At 40.3% G+C, this 17,669-nt stretch overlaps 1 protein-coding gene across 5 annotated transcripts in view; it reads right to left on the reverse strand.

Moving 5' to 3' along the window:
* IQGAP2 (IQ motif containing GTPase activating protein 2) overlaps positions 1–17,669 on the reverse strand; it is a 126,373-nt gene that overhangs the window by 60,480 nt on the left and 48,224 nt on the right. For all 5 annotated transcript variants that reach the window (XM_064736012.1, XM_064736010.1, XM_064736013.1 and 2 more), the window contains exons 3-4: positions 1,652–1,808; positions 430–507 (exon numbers count right to left, since the gene is read on the reverse strand). In XM_064736012.1, the coding sequence (XP_064592082.1) occupies positions 430–507; positions 1,652–1,808 (235 nt within the window). The remainder of the gene's footprint in view (positions 1–429; positions 508–1,651; positions 1,809–17,669) is intronic.

The raw sequence follows: 17,669 nt of genomic DNA on the forward strand, positions 1-17,669 counted from the left end.
AGAACAGTCTGGAAACAGGGTAGAAGCAGAGAAACTGGCACGTACAGTAAGAGGAGGAGGCAGCAAGAGGCACGATGCGAAGAGGTAACCTAAAGGAAGCAAATATTTAAGTTTTCTGTTTTAAACCATGTTCCTTCTAGGCCCCCCCAGAGACTGCATTTAGCAGTAAGATATCAAGTGTTTAAGCTAGCTCAAGCGCTGCTAGTGCCCCTGCCTCAGCCCACACACACTCAGCAGCAACAAAGCACTGACACTCCCACTGCTTTCCACATTACCTTTTCCTCAGATTTGTTTTTTGAATTACCCCTTCTCTATAGACTTACTATAAGGAACTGTTTATGCTCAGGCAAATGAAAGGGGATCTCAGTGAGCCAATGATTTGAGTCAATGATTTTATTTAAATTTCCTTGCTGAAATTTAAAGGCTTACCTTGGGCAGACCAATGGACTCCATTGCTCTTAACCACTGCACAGTGTTGTCAGTGTGTCGAAAATGAAGGCCAGATCTCTATTGGAAACATAGAAAATTACGAAAGTCACATTAAGAAAATTCTCTATTTATTGATCCTCCTGTTGTTTCCCAGTTTCCTATCCTGAAGCCGAATTCACAGAATTTTCCCTTATTTGAACCCAGAGACCAAAGTGTAACTGCTTCATTTTGCTAATGAAGCATCCTAACGCATAAACAGCTCCACGCTGAGTTCAGCTCATTCCTTCATGTTACATAAGCCAGATTTGTACGCATCAGGGTGGACTGTGATTGAAGTAGAAATTTGTACAGTCCTTCAGTATTCTTTGGGAGTAGAGGTTGGATGTCAAAGACAAGAAACCAAAACACAGAAGTTGTAACACTGCTTAGCACTACCATGAAGAACAGATCAGGAAATGTTGAATGTCTTCAGTTCTACCTGAATACCTGACCTGACCCTCCCTAAAGCCTATACAAGCAGCATAAGAATACAGTGGGAATGTTTTTTTTATTTAATTTTCAATGTTAACTTTTAGGGTAAAGGGAAAAAGGAATCTCTCAAGTTTTTGAGATTTTCAAGAGAAATATTTAAATGGAACTGGAATTCTTAACAATGAATTTTTTCTGCCCCCTCTACATATTGAGATAATGCATTCTATAGTGGGACTACTGTGCATGAGTGTACATATCGTTGTACTATCAGGGTTCTTGGAATTAGCAAAAGCCTGCACAGGGAACAAGCTAAGCCCAGTTACTGGTGGCTTGGTTTTGGCTTCTTGATGTTAAAGTTGATAAAACAAACACAGAGATCAAATGCAGTGAATTTCAACATACAAAATGAAGAAAGTTTGAAATAGTTGTCAAATTGCTTTTGACTTCTACTCCTAATGAGAAATAACTATATCAGTTGAAAAGCTCATGATTTCCATGGAGCCAGAAGTGTAGCTTTAAAAACTTTGTGCAGCTTTAAAAACTTGAAACAACAACAAAACATTTTTTCTAAAGGTAGAATATTTCTAACTTATCATGCAGGCTTCCTGCAGCTGTGCATCTTCTATCTAGTCCCTACAGCCTTTAAAGAAAGATACAGAAAGCTAACCAGCCATGCTTGGGAATCTTTAAGAGCTTGAAAACACTTTGCTGGGTTTTGTCATCCTGGTGAGAGAAATGAGAAAGTTATTACCTTGTAGCGTGCCTGCTCCACATCATAGATCTTTTTGTCTGACACCACATTGGGTGCAAAGAATTTTGCAAGCTTGGCAAGGTAAACACCATTTCTTAAGCCTTCTTCCAGTTCCGTAGTTGGGGGCAGCTCTTCATCCAAGCAGACCTCCATCCATCTACAGAGACATTTGAGAAACATTGTTATTTGGGTTTTAATATGAGTTACAGCTTTTGCCTACAGCTATCATTCTTTAAATGTCACCATCACAATGTTATTATAACAGAAAAGGACAAGGGCTAAGGAGAAAATTCTCACATTCATTCACATGGCATATCAAAATGATTACTAGAGGATCCTATCTGTGATTGTAAGCCATCAATAAGGAAACAGCATGCTTTGAAGTATTCACACCCCAGGGAGTCTAACTCAAATATTTTGAACAGTACTAGGCTTTTGAATTAACAGTAATTAAAGCTGAAAACTAGAAGAAAACATGGAGTGTATTAATGGCGTTTGCATTCCAAAAAACCTCTGTGATTTTTATGCCAGTGCTGAGCCTCATGAGCAGTCAAAAGAGAGCAGAGTCAAAGAGAGCAGAGTTCTGGGCAAGGCAGGCTCCTGCAGCCAATGTGCTGTGCAACACAACCTCGAGCAATGCCCAGCTCAGTACAGAGCACTCCTGCAGATTATCCTCCTCCTCCTGCACGGGAGCTCTCCACACTCACCCATGAAACGCAGTATTGGTGCTGGAGGGATGAGGGAGGGTGCTGTGGAAAAGCCCAAGGTATTTTACACACTTGAGGTCTGCCTGGCAGTAAGCAGGCTGAAACATGGCTTCTTGTTAGTGACAGTGACTAAACCCTCTGAGGTCGGAGGATTAACTAACTCTGAGTTTAACTAAACTAGTTATGTGTTTGAGACTCAAGATGTGATAGACATATTGCCAGACAGAAAACAGTATTAATTGAATACATAACCAGTTCAGAAGGCGAATAACAGACATGAAATCATATTATCCAGTATGTTTATATTGAGTAGCCAAGAAAAATTGCTTCCAAAGCATTTCCAAGAAAGATTAGTCTCTTAATCACTGAACCAGAAGTTCCTTACATTGGTGGTCTAAGTGCTTGGCCCTGTGATATTATTCTTATTTCCAGCAGCTAAATCACATTACAAGAGCTTTAAATATGCTTAGTTCTTCACAGTGTTGTTTTTTATTTGCTTAGTCAAACTCTCATGCTTTTAGGACATTAATATCAATACAAATAAGAAAGCTGAAGGGCAAGAATTAAGTTGAAGATGTTAGTTCACTTTGCCTACTGTCACTAAGGCAGCATCACTGTAAGTGGGACAGCATTACAAATCTAACATCACCTCCATAGGGGTGACTTCAGAAACCAGAAATCTTGGAGCCAGGTTAGAAATGAGCCAGTTTTCACTCCGCCATGTAGAAGAAGAAAGCTCACTACATCATTTTGTTTTACATTAAAACTCTAGACAAATGTTCTACTTCATTCCACTTTTGGATGTGTTACAGGACATACAAAAGTTGTTTCACTGAAGCACAGACTACCCAAATAGCTCTTTAGGAAACAACACCCATAAATCCAACACAATATCACACAGAACTGCACTAAGCAAGTGTCATTAGGAGAACTGTATTCTGCAGTAAAAAAGCTGCTTTAGTGAGGAGAATTATATTCCTGATGAGTTTCCCAGCTTTATCCTGCACTACATGTTTGCGTGTTGTGGAACCATGCCAAGGGTCCCAAAACAGCATTTTAGAAACTAAATAGATTTATACACGAAAGCATCATACTTGGCATCTCCAAAAAAGACAAGGAAGAATACACATAGGTGTACTTCTAGGCAAATATGATTTTCATCTGAGCTAGTTAACTTTTGCTGTAGAATTTATTTCCTAGAATGTGGCTTCTAGAAAAAGAATTGTAGAGGTAAGCATCAGGAGCTTGCTGAACCACAGCAGGTATTCACTATGAGCCACAGCTGACTCTGCTGCTCAATGGACCATCTCCAGAGATATGAACTGTGTGCTCAGAGCAGCATTTTGTACCTTACACTGGATTCTTTGCACTTCTAATTCTCAGTTTTCTTGTGAAAGGGTTTTTCTAACACCTTAAGTTCGGGGCACCAACAAGGCACTGCATTGGAACTGTTTTTGAAGAAGATACACACATGTGCCCACATGGAATTTCTTTTCTTCCTTACAGTACAAAAATTTACTACTTTTATATAAAACTGAGCCGTTCCCTGAGCTCTAAATGAGATGCTAATCCAAAGTGAAAGCTACTCCTCGTCTTGTCAAACCTCTTGTAATTCAACAACAGTAAAATTGTTGTGGGTTTTTCTCCAGCACAGTGATAAACCTTTAAAATTAATCTGGAACCTTCCTGTTCTAGTTAGGGAGGCTACTGTGTCTAACACATAAATGCAGTAGCCTGAGGAACAAACAGGAAAACAGTATGAGGATGCAAAGAAAGCAGAAAGAAGAAAAAAGGTAACGCAGAATACAACTATCAAACAAACAAATCCAGATAAATATACAAGGGAATAAATATCTTTTGAGAATGAGAATGTTAGTAACTGAGTGGAAAAAAAGAGGGGAAAAACTAGACTGAACTAAGTGGAGCAGGCTTGAAAGATGCAAACTTTCTTTTCAATTTAGGGCCAAAAATCTGTAAGTTATATCTACTCTAGAAAAAATTAGGAGTCTGCAACAGGGCAACTAACAGCATTTGGTAATCAGTGTCCAAGACTGAGAACACAGCTCTATTTGTATTACATGTAAGATATGTTTTACCAATGCCTGGAAGTTGCAGAACTCAGCTACAAGAAGATCTGCTGTGAAAGGATTTACTGTGTTTTGCACATGTTTAACCGGAGGAAGGAAAAACCTCAGGATTTTAATTAAATCCTGCTGGCATACAAACAACTTTGTAACTTAGTTATGCAAACAGCTGGAAGGTGCTACAAGTATTTCAAAGAGAATAGGTGCTATAAGCTATTCTGAAGAATAAGGTGCTATTCCAAGAGAAGAGTCTTCTCTTGTCCAGGCTGAACAACCCCGATTCTCTCAGCCTGTCCCCACAGAAGAGGTGCTCCAGCCCCCTGATCAATTTTGCAACTCTCCCCTGGGACCTGCTGGACTAGGTCACATCTTTCCTGTGCTGTGCCCCCAGAGCTGATGCAGCCCTGCAGGTGGGGTCTCAGCAGAGCAGAGCAGAGGGGCAGAATCCCCTCCCTGCCCTGCTGCCCACCCTGCTCTGGATGCAGCCCAGGACACGGGTGGCTCTCTGGGCTGGCAGTGCCCATGGCTGGGGCATGGTGAACTTCCCGTCAACCAGCATATCTGTACTACTTTTCTCCCCAGAGCTTCTTGCAATAACAGAAGTTTTGTTCCCTTTACACTGATTCAGTTAAAAGGCAATTGTGGTTTTAAACAGAAAGAACATTACTTCCAACCTTGTGAGGTTCTGCTTTTTAAGACATAGTTTGGTAAGTTTATGAAGGTTATTATATGACATGGTAGAGTCAGCAGGAGCAGACTGCACTGAGAAAACCAGAAATGCTTCTACTTTCATTTCATTAAGTAAAATCGAGAATATCCACATGACAGAAAGGATTTATAGACACCTTTGGAGCAATTTATTTTGCTTCAATGCTCAAGAAGCAGCATTGCTTTTGGCTCACCTACTGTTTTCCTGAGCACACAGAACTGCAGCATCAGCATCGCCTTTAAATCTGTTGCAGAAACTGTTGCCCAAAAAAAGTAGTTAATATTGTTGATACACATGATGAGGGGTCTATAACTCAATCTTAGTCTTAGTATGTTTTCCTTCAGTAGTATGAAGCTTGTAGAATAAGGCTGTTATAGCTATCAAATATGCACAGGCATTTCTACCATCCCTTTTAAACAATATAATCCCATAACTTTACTTTTAACAACTTTGAGTTAAAGACTGAGGTAGGCCATGAAAAATTTACAAATTGGTGAACATGATGGCTTATTTGGTCTCTCATTTAAACTAAACCCCAACCTGACTCCATGGTGCATAGACAAAAGTCAGCTTCAGGGAGCAGAGTAAAGCATACAGCATCACTGAAGTTCGGGGTAGTATTATCTAAAATTGAAAATAATTCAAACAGGCCTACAGAGTTACCCATGCCAGTTATAGTCCTACTGTTTGGATAAAACATGCATAAGCAGGTGTTTTCCCAAAGACAGATTCTTGGGAATGCATAAGTAGAGCCCACTTTGATTTTCGTAATACTGCAGTACTTGCCAACACAGAAACAAAGGATTTGCCTTAGACAAAAGCAAATCTAGATCTGATAAATGAAAATATATCTCTAAAACTTCAGTTCCAATACATAGTAGTAGAGAGTCAGCCAGGCATGAGTATTGAGTGAGTATTTGCTTTGCTCAGTTCTGTTTTAACTCTTGACAATCCACGGCAGAGCTGTTCAGCAGTGAATTTCTGGCAGGAAAACGTGTGACGACTTCAATGCCAGACTCACGAGCAACAAAGAGCATGCCACTGACCAGGAGATCCAGTTTCCACATTTGGCTATGTAAGAGAACAGATTGCTCAGAGAAGTTGTTGAGTCTCCCTCACTGGAAATACTCAAGAACTGGCTGGACTCAATACCGTGCAACTGCTCTTGGACGACCCTGCACGAGCAGGGAAGTTGGGCCATGACTGACTGTGGTCCCTCCCAGCTTTAACCATTGTGCCATTGTGTGAAAGCAGCAGCAGTAGAATTATCTCGGACTGGATTTTAAAACAAAACTCCCTTGCTGAATCTCATTCAAGGCAAGGTCAAGGGAACTGGAAGCAACACTGCTGCACTATGAACTTAACCAGTTATGAAGTTGTCACTGACAGTCTGTGTGGTCAGCAAAGCAGACACACAGGTCAAGAGACTGGAAATGCTGGAGTCAATGTTCAGCAGAGAAGAGAGGACACATGGCACAGCCCACCCAAAGCCCATCACATTCAGCACAAAATCACGCAGTAAAATTTATACTTTTGCTGCCCTGCCCTTTCAGATTTTTGCGGCAAGATGTGGATCCAAGGGCACCATGTTTGTACCCTCTGGGAAGCAAACCTTCAAAAAAGAAAATATGGGACTTCAGAGCCAAAGCTCAGAGCTTTGCTGCATGCTGCTGTGGAAAAGGTATAGTGAAGACAAGATAAATGTAAGTTACGACTCATTTATTACCTCCATTGCTCACAACCACAGCCTTTCAACCTAGTTCAGCACAAGTGAAACAGACTGCTGACCTAGAGAGTACAATGTGGCCAACTTGTTCCAAAGAAAAATATCTTTTTTCTAGAAAATAATAGTAACCACAATCAGATCCAAAGCAAAATGTTAGACTCTAGCTTTAAATGTCTGTGAAGTGGTGGAAGTGGTTTAAGTCAAAAGTTTTACTTGGAGATATGCAAAAATATAGAACTATCTGAAGCACATGAACTCATAATTTAAAATTCCACACTATTATGTTTCTAGTTTCTGACTCTACAGATTTGTTAAAAAATCTCAGCTCCTAAATTTCCATTTGCTTAAAAAAATATATAAATTTCTTTTAGCTGCCAACATTCCCTTAAATATTATTTGTTTTATAAAGGACAGTGGCAGCAGCCAAAGCAACCCAGGTGTGTTCCTTGGCTGAGTAGGGGGGTGGTAGTACTGTTGATTTGTTTATAATGAAAACCTGTATGTTTACTTTGGAATTTGTTCTCATTATACTGCAAGCTTTAGTATGATACATCTCCTAAACCAGAAAACTTAGGAAAAGGTTATTTCACAAACAGCCACAGGCTACTTCCAGGGGAAAAGCAGGCAAAACTTCCAGCCATTCCAGGAAAATAGATACATAAAATTTGAATATCATCACAGAAAAACCTATTAGTTGTATTAAAAAGTGCACAGCCTTGGAGTCTTGACTTTGAGGCTGTGGAGAGTAGAGTGGGTAGCTGAAAAAACTACTTTCTTCACATGCTTTTCCCCCCGCTCATGTTTTAGTACATTCAGCCCCAAACATTTCTTGCAGATGAGAGCCTTAGTTCAAGTCAGAGCTACAGTTCTCTGATGCCAACTTACTCCTGGAGCCAGACACTCTGGAAACATCAGCTTCTAAACTTGAGGCTCTAGATTCATACTCCAGAGACAGTCTAAAGTTTTATCTGTCCTAAGAACTAACACCTAAAGTTTTATCCATCCTAAGAACTCACCTTGTCTGAAAGAAATCAAACTGTGATTGTGGGTCCCCACAGCAGCAGGGTGAAGGAAGGTGTGATATAGGCCACCGCAGTCACAGGTTCTCTCATGTTACATACAAGAAGTAATGTGAAAGCAGCAACATGTAGGGCACCATGAATCACTTGGCTACACAAGGCCTCAGAACTTCAGCACATAAAGAAAATGTTAAAACCTTTAGTAAGAGATTTTGGGTAAAATCGCAGATGTCAATTTTTTTACACTTCCATTACTGGGTTCAAATTCAAAGCTGCATATCTTTGAATCTCCAGCTAGTGTTAGATTTAACGGCATCTCAACTTTCTACAATCATGATTTCACCAGGGAGGACACTGACCTTCAGCAAGAGCCACACTGAAAACTATGAAACATTCATGTGCGGATTCTTAATGTATAAATGTTAAAACAATACAGATCTCACGGCACATTTTTGCATTTAGCTGAGCCGTGCATGCCAGCCTGAAGTTTGTTGCGACATTCAGTTCCCTGATCAAAGCCCTTCTGATGCATTTCATATTCAATTCAATTAAGCAGAAGCTAGGAGCAGTGACGCCTTGCCTGACCTGCACAGCACACTAAACCAGCAATAAATCATATCAGCAACATTTTTCAACACCAGATTTCTGCTGCCATGACAACGCTGCCATGTTTACAAAATAGTCTTAAAGGTGTTATAAAATTCTGGTGCACAAGATGGCAGCACAGATACTCTGTGCTGGTTTAATCTGTTTTATTCCAGCCACCCTTTATGTGGGTTAATCAGTGATTAAAGTCCACAAGGCAAGGTGCTGCTCAGGAAGCTGGCTCTGGAGCCATGACCTGGCCTCACTGCCATTGCACCCAGCAGCAGCCAAGTCCTGCTGACTCTGTAGTCCTTTGGTGGAGAAAAGTTATAAAGACTCTCAACCAACACCACAGCTGACAACAACAACACACCGTGCCTGTATTTCAGGACAGTTCTCAGCCTTAGCAAACAGCAAGGCTTTGTTTTGCTGCCTTGTCTGTTTGCAGAGACATTAAGATTTAGCACTGGGTATCAACCACAAACTCCAGGACTGCTATTTGAGATAATGGTGCTTGAGCGGGGGGCCGACAAAACCCAGGCTGATGGCCACAGGGATGCCTCATCTTTTCCTCCTGCTCTTGGCCAGGCTCCAAGGTGCCAAGGTCTGGAGAAGAAAGCTGAAGAGGCAGCAGAAAGAGCAGTGCCAGAAAGGGAGCTCACCATGGTGGCAGAGACTGATCAACCACAGCAAATATGTGTCCTTAAGAAACCTCACCTAGTTCTTCTAAGCAGAAACAACAGCACTCAACAGGTTACCTGAGCAAATGAGGTGGAATTATTAAGCCTGTGTTCAAAGGTCTCAGGAGAGGGAAAGCATCTGCTGATTGTATGGTGTGAAGTAGCCTTTTTATGCGAAGAACTGGATCTTCATTTGAATGAAATGGGGAAAAAAGGATGGAACAGAATAGTGCCAAAAATCTTGCAAAACCTGTGCAACTAAGTTAACACAACTCAGACTGACATGCATCACCCCAGCTGCGGTGTCTAGACCAGCTTTAATAGCCTTCTCTTCCAACAGCAGCAGAGACACAACAGCAGAAACACAAGTATTTCCTGTGTTAGTCTGGCAGTGGTGGCCCAGTGGCCCCTGGAAAGCATAATTTCAGACAGATGACAGACTCAAATCACTAATGCAATTTTAGGTAGTGCAGACACAAGCTCTGTAACAAGTCCCACATACAAACATAAATGGTCTCCCTACAAATAAAACATCACTTTTCTCTGAAAAGAAGAGAAGATGAATTTGGCATATGAATTAATCTAAACTTAGTTTTTCACAAATCTGTATAGACACTGATTTGATAAACAGAAGCAGACACAGCAATAAAAGCACTTATAGAGTATAGCATTTGTACATGTGGAAATGTTGCAAAACACGTTCTTCCCCCCAGACACACCATGTTTGCTTTAGGAAAGCACTGCAGATTGTAGTTTAGACTTTCACATTATAATGTCTTGCTACATGCTACAGCAGTTTGCTTTGCCCTATTGTATCTTCTATACCTACACTATGGTAATACAGTTTAGGGTACCCTCTTAAGACAGCATATGGTATTTTAGACTTACCAATTTAAAAGGTTCTGGTCTGGAATAATCTCATAGTCTTCCAAGCAATCCACTTCAGCAGAAGATGCATGCCCTTGGCAAGTCTCAGAAATGTGGCAGTAAAATAACCAATGAGTCCTGGAGATAATCTTCACACCTTCTTCACACAGCAGTCCCACTAATCTTAAATCACAGTCTTTACTGAAGGCCCACACCCTATCATGGCAGTAATTTCTATCCAAATCCACAGAAAACATAGCTGCAGTCTCCATGAAGTGATCTAACAGTCATTTTCATGAAGCTTCTACTGAAACTAAATCACAGCTGTCCATTAGGAAACATGCTAACATGTCCATTAGAAAATATGCTAACGCTCTCCCAAAATCCACTGCATCATCAGATGTGCTGTTTCTAGCAGCTGTCAAACTAGCCACACATGGAAGAACATCTAAAAACACCACCAAAGTAATACAGTAATTCTTACATCAAGTATTCTATGTCTTTGCCCCTTACCACTAAAAAGTGCCTTCCATTCAAGTATTAGTCTTCAGGTGTCCAAGGGATGTGCTATGACCTTTATTTGCAGGTGAGAGGACAGGCATAAACATTCCCACCATGCCTACAATCATCACACCTTTCTAGGGAAGAAAAGTGACCCAGGGAAATACCTCCCGTGTAGGTTCAACACGGAAGCTTTTATAGTGTGCAAGTGTTAAAGCCAAGGCTACGATTCAAGATCAGCAACAGGAGACAGTTCTGCCTGCAGACCTGCTTTTTGGCAACCAAAACAGTTGGATCAGCAGAAACTCCAAAAGGAGATGGCTGCAGACTGAATATTGCATTAAGGCCACACAGATGAACTGTGGTAGAGGAGGAAACCAAACTTGAGCCTGGCAGGATACAGAGTGCTGTTCTGACTCCTTGAATAGTTCAAGTCCACTGGCTCAGATGTGGACATTTTTATTTCCCTGTCTAATATCTAACAAAGGTTAGTTTCATGAAAGCAGCTAGCAGCAAGTCTGCAGGTACAGGAGCCATAAAACAACCCAAGACGTACATCCACTAGACAGGCAGCTGAAACTTTTAGAGAAAGGTGCAGGACAGCAGCCAAATCAGAATTAAAAGCCATGCATGAGAGAACAAGATGTTAAAAGAGTGAAAAGACTGAAAGAGCCAGCTTGTGAAAGGCTGAACTGTTGTTCAAAGCATTTACTGTTACGTAAACTCTACAAAACTGCAACAAGCAGTTTCAACTTGGTCCCATGTCAAAAAGAAACACAAGATTGAGAAACAAAGCTAAAACCAAGGCATTTAGGTGAGACACGCATGCACAACACCTACAGTTACCTGTTCCTGTTTACTTCTTCCCATGATAATGCAAGAAATGCTCTCCTCCACCTTCCATGACTCGCTACTCACTTAACAACAATCTATAAAATTCTGAAAGCACATGCACACAAATTAAGTCTGCTATAGAGGAGGAAAATGCAGGCAGCAGTATAATAGCATTTGATGATCCATAAAGAAATGAAAACTGAAGAAAGGAATGGTGTGACTTCACACTGGTGAAGAAAAGCAGCCACTCTATAGGAGAAAACAGGAAAAATATTCACGAGTGCCCTGCAGCCTCACTTTTTTCATCAGAACATAGGCTAATAACTGCTGAACAAAGCTTTGGATCCTCCAGGACCATATCTTTTTGCCAGTTTCAGAACTGCATAGTGTTTTATTCACACACCTGAGGTAGACAGTTAGCACTGCTTTACGTTTACACTAAGGGTCATAACCAGAATTTCTATATGATATGTAGACATTGGTTCTTGGTGAAGAACTGGCTGTAATTTTCCCAGTGTAAGCTGGAGTTTTTCTTGGGAACATATAACCAAATGCTACATAAAATAGTAACTCAAACACATCTTTCTAGATAGCATTTAAGATACAGTAATATAGTCATTCTTTAAGAAAATTAACTGGAGGAATTAAGTGGTAAAACAAGAGGTTTTAGCTGCAGAATTCTAAAATAGTCACTTGGAATGAGGAATGTACTAAGAAATTATATTAATGTATTAAGGTAGAAATAGGACAGTGTGAAAGCTAAACTGTAATCCAAAGACTAGGTTAGGCTAGGAAGAGAAAAAATTTATTGTAATCAGCATGGTAAAAATTAAACAGCTCAATTAATCATGTCATGCAACAAATACCCAGTGTCTAGTGACAGAACTTCAGTTTAAAGGTTTTGAGTTCACCATCCCCAACATCCGTGTACACAAGACAATCTCTTTTCCAAGAACAAACAGTGATACACCCCTATCAGAGTACTCACCACGTGATAAGAATCTACCATCTATGCCCTAGTATTCAAGTTACTGGAGACTGTAAGAGACGTACAAGAAATACTTAATCAGCTAAGAGCCTTCAAGTTACCAGACAAGGTATTAAGAACTAGCAAAAGCAGGCTACTGGGACACCACTTGGTTCAAAGGCCACAGACATGTCAATGGTGTATCAAGTGCGTCTTGTAGAATCTAGAACCAGTTGAGATCACCCTCCCCTACCATCACCTTGACTTCAAGTACCAGAATATGCAATCTTTCTATCCTGTCAAAAAGCAAAAAAAAAAAAGTATTTCAATGTTTTGAATGGGTAAAACATCTATCAGCATCCACACTGCTGACTGGCTTGCCTCCCCAGGCAGCCCTCATTGCCCGACTAGCTGACCCAGTATCACAAGAACCACACGTCCATGGCTGACCCAGGCTCTGTAACACCATTGCCACTGCAGCTGCCATTCAGGCAGGCCTTGAATGCCTCTGGATATTCAGTGTCACTGTGTCAACCAGCAGCAGAGAAGCAAAGAGGCAGGCAAATCCTTGCCAGCGGCAGCCCAAGCCAAGTGGAGCACATAGCAGCCACACAACCCCAGCCAGAATGCTATCACCATTACTGGTCACATTGTTTAATCACAAGATGCAATATGCAAGAAAAGTCTTCTTAAACCCTATTTTGGGTGTTTGAGACTACTTATGAGAAACCCCAGTGTTTTATGCAGAGTGGTAAATGCAAAACAAAGTTCTTCTTTGTTTTCTTGTTCATGCACAAAGAGGAAATAAAAATGCAAGAATTTTAAAATCCGAAGGAAAAACTGACAAGTTTTAGAGACTATTTCAAACCATTCATGGAGCTTATGTACTCTATCTCTGTTTCCAGTGAGGTTTCAGCATGCTCTAACCCTCTAGCAAATTGTTAGCCACACAAAGTCTCGCCCATTGATTTCTGCAGAAGTCATTTCTGAAAAATAAAAACTGCTGCAGAGAAGCTCAATAGAGACTTTTTCAACCATCACAATGCCCTATTTGGAAATACTCCTGTACTGCCTCCAAGAGCTTTCAGGCACAGAAATTAACTTAAAAACTTCTGTATTAGAATATGGGAGTAACTACCATCTTTTTTTTTTTTTTTTGAAATCAAAGTGAACCACAGGGCAGACACCCAGGCATCCTTATCAGCACTTTCCTCTTTCATTAGGAAACTAATTTTTAGGCTGGTATACCTCACTGTATTATTGTCACAAAAAGGCAACAAGAAAGAAGAAACATCAAAATGGTTTACAGGAGCACTTTACTTTTCTTCATAAACAGCACTAATCTCAGGGCCTCTAATTTGCAGTTAGCTAACAATTTAACAAGGGCAAAAAAAAACCCCTTGTACCTGTGAACTTGAACCAAAAAGTATTTTAAGTCAATTTACCTTGCTGCCAAGCCTATTCATGACCTAGTTACTTTGATCAAGTTAATCAGCAAACCATCACAACTTGTTAACTCTCAGCCCTCCACTGAGACCTAAGCGACTTAGGTTGCTATTTTGACCTGTGAATTTGCTCCCTTTCTTCCTCTGCCCTTTCCTCTACACTTCATCCCAATCAAGTACAGCACCTGCACAGTGCCATTCATGCACCATAGGAAGATACTACTGCAGTGACATCCAGAAGCCACCACAAAAACTGGATCCTCACTTTCCCCTACAATTCATAGAGCATGTTTTTGTGTGTTTTCAGTAGGACTTGGGTATCCTGAGCTACTGGCAGCTGCAGCCTGCAGAGCCTGACCATCACAGGCAGTATGAAGCCTCATGCAAGAGGGCAGTGATGCTCCTGTCACTCGTGGCAGCCTCTCCTGCAGCATCCATCGGCCAGCCTGCACTGTGGCAAGCAAGGCAGCAGTGCAGGGGGTGACGACACCAGTCTGTCACCAGTGCTGGGAAAACAACCGCCACAGGGCAGAGGAAGAGAAATGCAACCGTTACCGCGCCAAACAGTTCCTGTCAACAAGAGAAAGGGACAGGAAGAGCCAACCACAGTAGAAACTAGATAAGGAAGAATCACAGGATGAACACCAGAACAGAAAGATCTACAGTAGGAAAGAAAAAGCCTGATAGACAATGATGACTGAGGTTTTAAAGGGATCTGGAGGTTTCTGTACCTTAGCCCAGGTAAAAAAAAAGATGCAAAAATAAGACTTTCCAAACTCTAAGCAATACATAAGATCCCTACCCTCCCATCAACTCAAATATCAGACATCTGAACATGAGCACTGGAAAAGATGCTTAACAGGGGGCAGAAAATTGCCTGGTGACACAGCAGATTTGTCAGAAATAGTGAATCTAAAATTCTTCACAAGAAACTTATGAAAAGAAGGAAGACCCCACAAGAGAGTGTTAGTATAACTACGCCCATATTCCAGCAGATGCAAGTTGAAACTAAATGAACACAAAGTTCCGACACTGAGCACCTTCGTCCCTAGATTTCCCCCTTGACGAAAGATTTTAAAAGTATGTCTTGCAGAACTTCTGCACATTTACTTTGAAATCCAGCCAAATACTAAAACAGCTACTAAATATTTAATATGAAATTCAATATCATCAAAATGTCTCCATATTCTTCTTCCTCAGGAGAACTAATATATATATTCAAAGAAACTTAACAGCTGAATTGCTCTTAATTTTGAACACAAGAGTTATGCTCTGATTTCAGGAGTGCAAGGGTTCTTGCAGTGAAGTGAAAAGCCCAGCAGAAGTTCCATGCTCACCAAAGCAGATATTTCCTATGCAGAAGAGCAAGTTGTTTTTCTGTCACTGGGCTGCAAAAATATCCAAAGACCCTCTCAACAACTTTCATCTACTTCAGATGGGGAAAAAGGGAACAAGAACAGTCCTCTTGTCCTTTTTGTTCACTCATAACATTGTCAGCCTCTAGAACTTTATTTGCTTCTAGTACCAGCAGGAGGCATTTGTGCAGACAGCCATTTCCAAGATCCCCAGACTGGTAGCATGTTTTCATCACCACACTACAATAAGGGAGTTTCTCCAAAGCGGAAAAGCAGAATTCCACCTAGCTGCCAAGTCCCATCTTCCATAGCATCAAGTTCTCTAACAGGCCAAATCTTTGCAACTTCAGCATTCAGCTACTTTCAACATATTTGTTTATCCAAGTGTCAAATGTCCAATCCCTTAAAATTCAAAAACTGTGTTCAGGAGCTACCTGCATATCCTTCCTTGCAATGTTGCCACCACAACACTGCACATAGGGTAAGCCTGATTGAGACTATGCAATGGCATGCTAAATGCTTCATTTAAAAAAGAAAGTAAAAGTCATCAAAACCACATTTCAGCTGTTATGTGTCTGGCAGAAGTGGGCTTCTCATGAAGTGGATGGACAATCCTTTATACTGAAGAAAACAAACACAGTACTAGTGAATTCTATAATATAACCTGTAAATCCAGTATCTAAATGGGAAGAATGTTTATAGATACACACATAAAGATATTTAAAGAATTTTGATGCCAGCATAAAAGTACCTGGGTGATGGCAGCCTGGAAAAGGAAGTGCAGAAGGGCATTCAAGAGCTGAGCAAACCCCAGTGTAGCCCACCCAGTGACTCAACATCTGACCAGCCTCTCTCCTTATTGATATGGGGTACTGTATGCAAGCACATTAAGGTGACACTAAGATGTCAGCTGGGGAAGCATATGAAAGTTTAAAAAAAAAAAAAAAGCATACATCCAGCCTAATGAGCCAAATGGGATGCATAAACCCCACCTGAGCAGCAAGTTTGATCAGCCCATTTTGTAGCCACTGGAAATAAAAAGGTTTAACAGCAACTGCTTTTCCACTAATTGTCTTACATGTTACTTTGAATATTCAAGAAAAACATATTATATTCATGCACAGTAACAGACAGCGTAGTCTTTGAAAGAAACACTAGACTAATTCTTCTACCCATCAACTGATCATGGCAAGTACATAACCTTTACTTCTCTTAGTCCTATGAAAAATAGTGGAATGTGCCAGCATACAGATGGCATAAAGTCCTAATTGAAAGGTATTCCCTTTTCTCAGACAAAGAGCTGGAAATTATTCTCTTATATGTATCAGCACAAAATTACTTTGTCTTCACTATGGCTGGCCAGAGAAAGAGTGTAAGCATTTTTCTTCAGAAATAAAGGGTTTTTCTCCTTGCCAATTGATTTACAAACATGGTAAGTGAAAGATAAGCTGTCTTTTCACTTGGGCAGATGTAGATCTAAAATACAAACAGCTTGTTAACAAAATCCTGAGCAACTTAATTCTACATTTATAAATGTATATGTTATTCCTGAATTATAGCACACTCCTTTGACACAGCTTACTTTACATAAACACTGCCTCTCTGCTCCATTCTGGTTTGCTTTGGAAAAAAGCCCCTCTTGCCACTACAGCATACCACATCTCAGGGTAAAGTATTTGCAACAACCGAATAGAGAAACACCAACTGTGTGAAGCAAGAGAATCAAGAAAACTCTAGATTAAGGAGAGTAAACTTAGATTTCTTTCAGAACGTTTTCACGGGGTTTTTTTATGCACTGCATTTTTAAACTGATTTCAGTATGCATGTATTCAATTACTGATTGTGCTTACATGCAAATGGTAAACTCCCAATCTCATGCTGGGCCTTAAGGTTAATTAGATTTTCCTACATGCAAATTTTTAGATCGTTTGGGGTTTTAAGTCAAACACAAACTTTACATGGAATTTTTAAAATTTTAATTAAGATAATTGCTTACTTGAGAGACAGCACCATACATTAGAGTATTTGCTATATAGCAGTAATCACACATCTGCCTTTACTTTTAGGAGTTTAACCAGAAAATGATGGTGGGCAAAAATTTAAATACTGTATTTATATTGCCAATTGCCACCATTCAACGGTGGCAAGATCTCAAAAGCTGCCTTTGTGCTATATCAATTTCTCTTATATAGATGAAATAGCAGTACTCTATGTAAGAACAAAAAATTCACCTGTACACAGCTGTAGTTCTTCTGTTCGAGGAAGAACGTGCAGTCTCTCCTTGGTCCTTTGTCAAAGTGACCTAATTTTCCATGACAAAATACCTGCACAAGAAAACTTAATTCTAATTTTCAGCAATAGCCAGTGCCTTCATCTTGCCTTTTCAAAATGCTAGAAGAGGTGATTGTTTGTTGCTTTGGATTGTTTTCTCTACAAAAATCTTGACTCAGTGTATTCTACTTTAACCTGACTAAAAGTAAATTTATATTATTGTAGCAACTTTTATTATTAGTATGTAGGCTTACAGGAACGTGCATCA

This window comes from Zonotrichia leucophrys, chromosome Z, assembly GCF_028769735.1.
Source record: "Zonotrichia leucophrys gambelii isolate GWCS_2022_RI chromosome Z, RI_Zleu_2.0, whole genome shotgun sequence".
NCBI classification, from domain to species: domain Eukaryota; kingdom Metazoa; phylum Chordata; class Aves; order Passeriformes; family Passerellidae; genus Zonotrichia; species Zonotrichia leucophrys.